Source organism: Poecilia formosa, unplaced genomic scaffold (genome assembly GCF_000485575.1).
Source record: "Poecilia formosa unplaced genomic scaffold, Poecilia_formosa-5.1.2 Scaffold171, whole genome shotgun sequence".
Taxonomy (NCBI): domain Eukaryota; kingdom Metazoa; phylum Chordata; class Actinopteri; order Cyprinodontiformes; family Poeciliidae; genus Poecilia; species Poecilia formosa.
The window spans coordinates 839,593-842,369 of NW_006800110.1; the positions used below are offsets into that span (position 1 = coordinate 839,593).

Consider the following 2,777-nt stretch of genomic DNA (forward strand, 5'->3'; position numbering starts at 1 on the left):
AATGAAAGGAAAAGTGAGAATCTTAGAAATTTTGTCCAGTCTTTAGGCACTTGGAGATAAACAAAACCCTTCAATGATCCTTAGAGTAAAGAAATAAACACCAAGCATGTGGAGCTCTTCATTAGCAAGCGCTTGCTGGCTGTAGTTAACCGAAGTGGCATGCTGCAGAAAAGCTGGCTGCAATTGGCCCCTGAGGAATGTTAATTACCTCTGTGACAATAAATCCATAAAGATTTGAAGGAAAAAGAGATTCCTGAGGATAAACAAAGAAAAAGAGTGAGCTATTAAGTTCAGTCAGCTGTGAAAAATAGGATTTCTGCTAGATAAAAACCGGAAATAATTGACTGATGCCGGAGAATTTAAAGTTTTAGAGATAAGAAGGATCCAAAGGTTGAAGGATAGCAGCTCTCAAGGATTGAACTGCTTGTTTGGTGCAACCTAAAAGCCAAAACCTAATATACAAAAAAAAACATTGAGATTTGTGAGGCTTGAACAAACAAATGTTTTAATTAAAATATAAGTAAAGCAATAAAAAACTTCTATTGGCTGATTTAAACAAATATTCACACTTTTACAATCCTAAAGCATCTCAGAGCTAGCTGTGTATAGTTCAGCTGTACAATATACTGCTCAACAATTCGGCCTAAACAGGTTCTTTAACAGGAAAACAAAGAAACTCAAATGGGAAGATGTGGATGTTGATTCCCACCGAATCAGAGAACAGTCCAGGTTCTGGATTTTAAAGGGGACCTATTATGCAAAATTCCCATCTTACAAGCTTTTACTCTTCCATTTGGATCTCAATTGCTTCTAAAACAGCACAAGTGCTTAAAAAAATCCCAGGCTGGTGTTTTTTGGTGTTTGGAAAATTAACCATTTTGAAACCCTCTAGAATGTGACATAACAAACCAAGCTGGGTCCAGGACATTTGGTCAGCTGGTTTTATCACTGTATCAGTAAAATAGCTGCTGGAAAAGACCAAATGTTTAGTTATTCACTTCTGGTTTATTGGTTGTGCAGGAGGCTCCATTTCTGCTTTTCAAATATGTAAGGTTGGATAATTGCGTATTGGTTTGTAGCCATTTTCTTGTGTGAGTCTAAATGTTGAGTAGGGGGGCGTGGCCAGCAGCAGCTTATTTGGATTTAAAGAGACAAGACGCCCTAAAACAGCTCATTATGAAAGGAGCTCAAAATAGACTAAAATCTCATCATCTAAGAATGACTTGTGCAAAAAAAAAAAAAGTGACAAGCATATTTCATACAGACCATAGACCTATCCTAACCTGTTGAAGGAAGCATAATAGGTCACCTTTAAGACACAGCGCTCAAAGCCTCATTATGGCCAATAAAAACACAGATAACTGATGAACTTTTACAAACCACAGAGCAAACAGGCGTTCCAGTCACTTCGAGTGTAATGGGTGTCTACGTCACTCTAGGAAAACACAATCAGCTGTCTAAAAACAGATCCACAGTGACTTTCAGAACGTTCTTGAAGAAAACACAAAGATGTGGCAGTTTTTAGAACCAACACAGAGCTGGTGAAAATATCCATTTTCAGTTTTCATAATTGAAAACAACAAACAATGCTGACAGACAGTTTGTAAACCTCCTTCTCGCCCTCGTTGTTCCCTCATCGGTACTACTCCCCGTTGCTCCGTTGTTGCCTGGTTTTCCTGTGATGTTAAGCTAAGTCTCCTCTCCTCAGAAGAGTCTGGGCCACTGAGGAGGGGGCAGAGGTCCGCAGGACGTCCAATCGACCTCCCTCAGCCGCAGGAGATAACAGTGAAGCGTTTGGAGATGCAGGACATGTTGTGCAGCACGATTCCCAACAGGAACAGCAGCACACACGCCACTAAAATAACCGTGCAAACGCCGGACCATGTGGAACCCTTTCCTCCTCCAACAGGGCCGGGAACTCTCCTCTCGCCTTCGCTGCCGTCCAGCCCGACGCCCTCCAGGCCCATCGCCAGGCCCAGAGGCTGCTGTTCGGGCACCGTCACCACCGTCATGCCCTTCTGCTGGCTGCCAGGAAGAAAGCGGCAACCCAGGTCTCCAGGCAGGCCGAGCGCCCGCTCCTTGGTGACCGGCAACGGCAGCATGTAGCAACCATTGCTAGGGAGGCGGATGAAGACAGGCGTGTGCTCCGAGGCGTGAGGTATAGCGATGACGGTGATGATGTCCGGGTCGTCTGGCAGCTGGGAGACGGACAGGCCGGGGGGAAGCTTGGTGACGCCGCGGCACCAAGGGCAGCGGATCTCCTTCTGGGTGCTGCGCATCTGGGTCAGGCACACGGAGCAGCAGGTGTGCCTGCAGTCCAGGAGTTTGGGCCGCCGCCGGGGGCTGTAGTAGTTAAAGCAGATCTGGCATTCCAGAATGGAGTCCTGGGAAAGAGTCTCCATGTTGGAAAGGTGCATCCAGCAGCCGGTAGCCCGGGTTTCAATGCAGAGCAGGTTGGGATGTTTTGCAATCGTCCTCAACTTCACTGTTGTCAAAACCCTTCAGTTGGCGAAATGTTCCATCTGCAAGAGAAGAAGAAAGACCAGTCTTTAGAAACTGCATGTCAAAATAAAAGCCTCTTAATCACAAGACAAGGCCTGTTGTAATAAGAAATAAATCAGTTAATCGCATGATGAATTAAAATTAGTTCAATAATTTGCATGGTTTATTGTTTTGCATTTTGAATTTAAGATTTTAAAAAAATCTTTGCAAATCTGCTGAATTCAAAACTCTTCAAGTGGCAGTTCTACCTTAAGATTAATTTCAAATTATGGAAA

General features: G+C 44.0%; 1 protein-coding gene across 1 annotated transcript; it reads right to left on the reverse strand.

The window, feature by feature from the left end:
- Positions 1–1,240: 1,240 nt before the first annotated feature.
- On the reverse strand, positions 1,241–2,555 carry LOC103146929 (E3 ubiquitin-protein ligase RNF152-like). Its single transcript, XM_007565036.2, has one exon. It carries the CDS (start codon positions 2,415–2,417, stop codon positions 1,767–1,769), a length of 651 nt encoding a protein of 216 aa, XP_007565098.1. The 5' UTR covers positions 2,418–2,555; the 3' UTR covers positions 1,241–1,766.
- Between the last annotated feature and the right edge of the window lie 222 nt (positions 2,556–2,777).

Bases quoted from the DNA above. Each gene is read 5' to 3' on its own strand.
- LOC103146929 (XM_007565036.2), bottom strand. From the start codon at position 2,417: ATGCACCTTTCCAACATGGAGACTCTTTCCCAGGACTCCATTCTGGAA.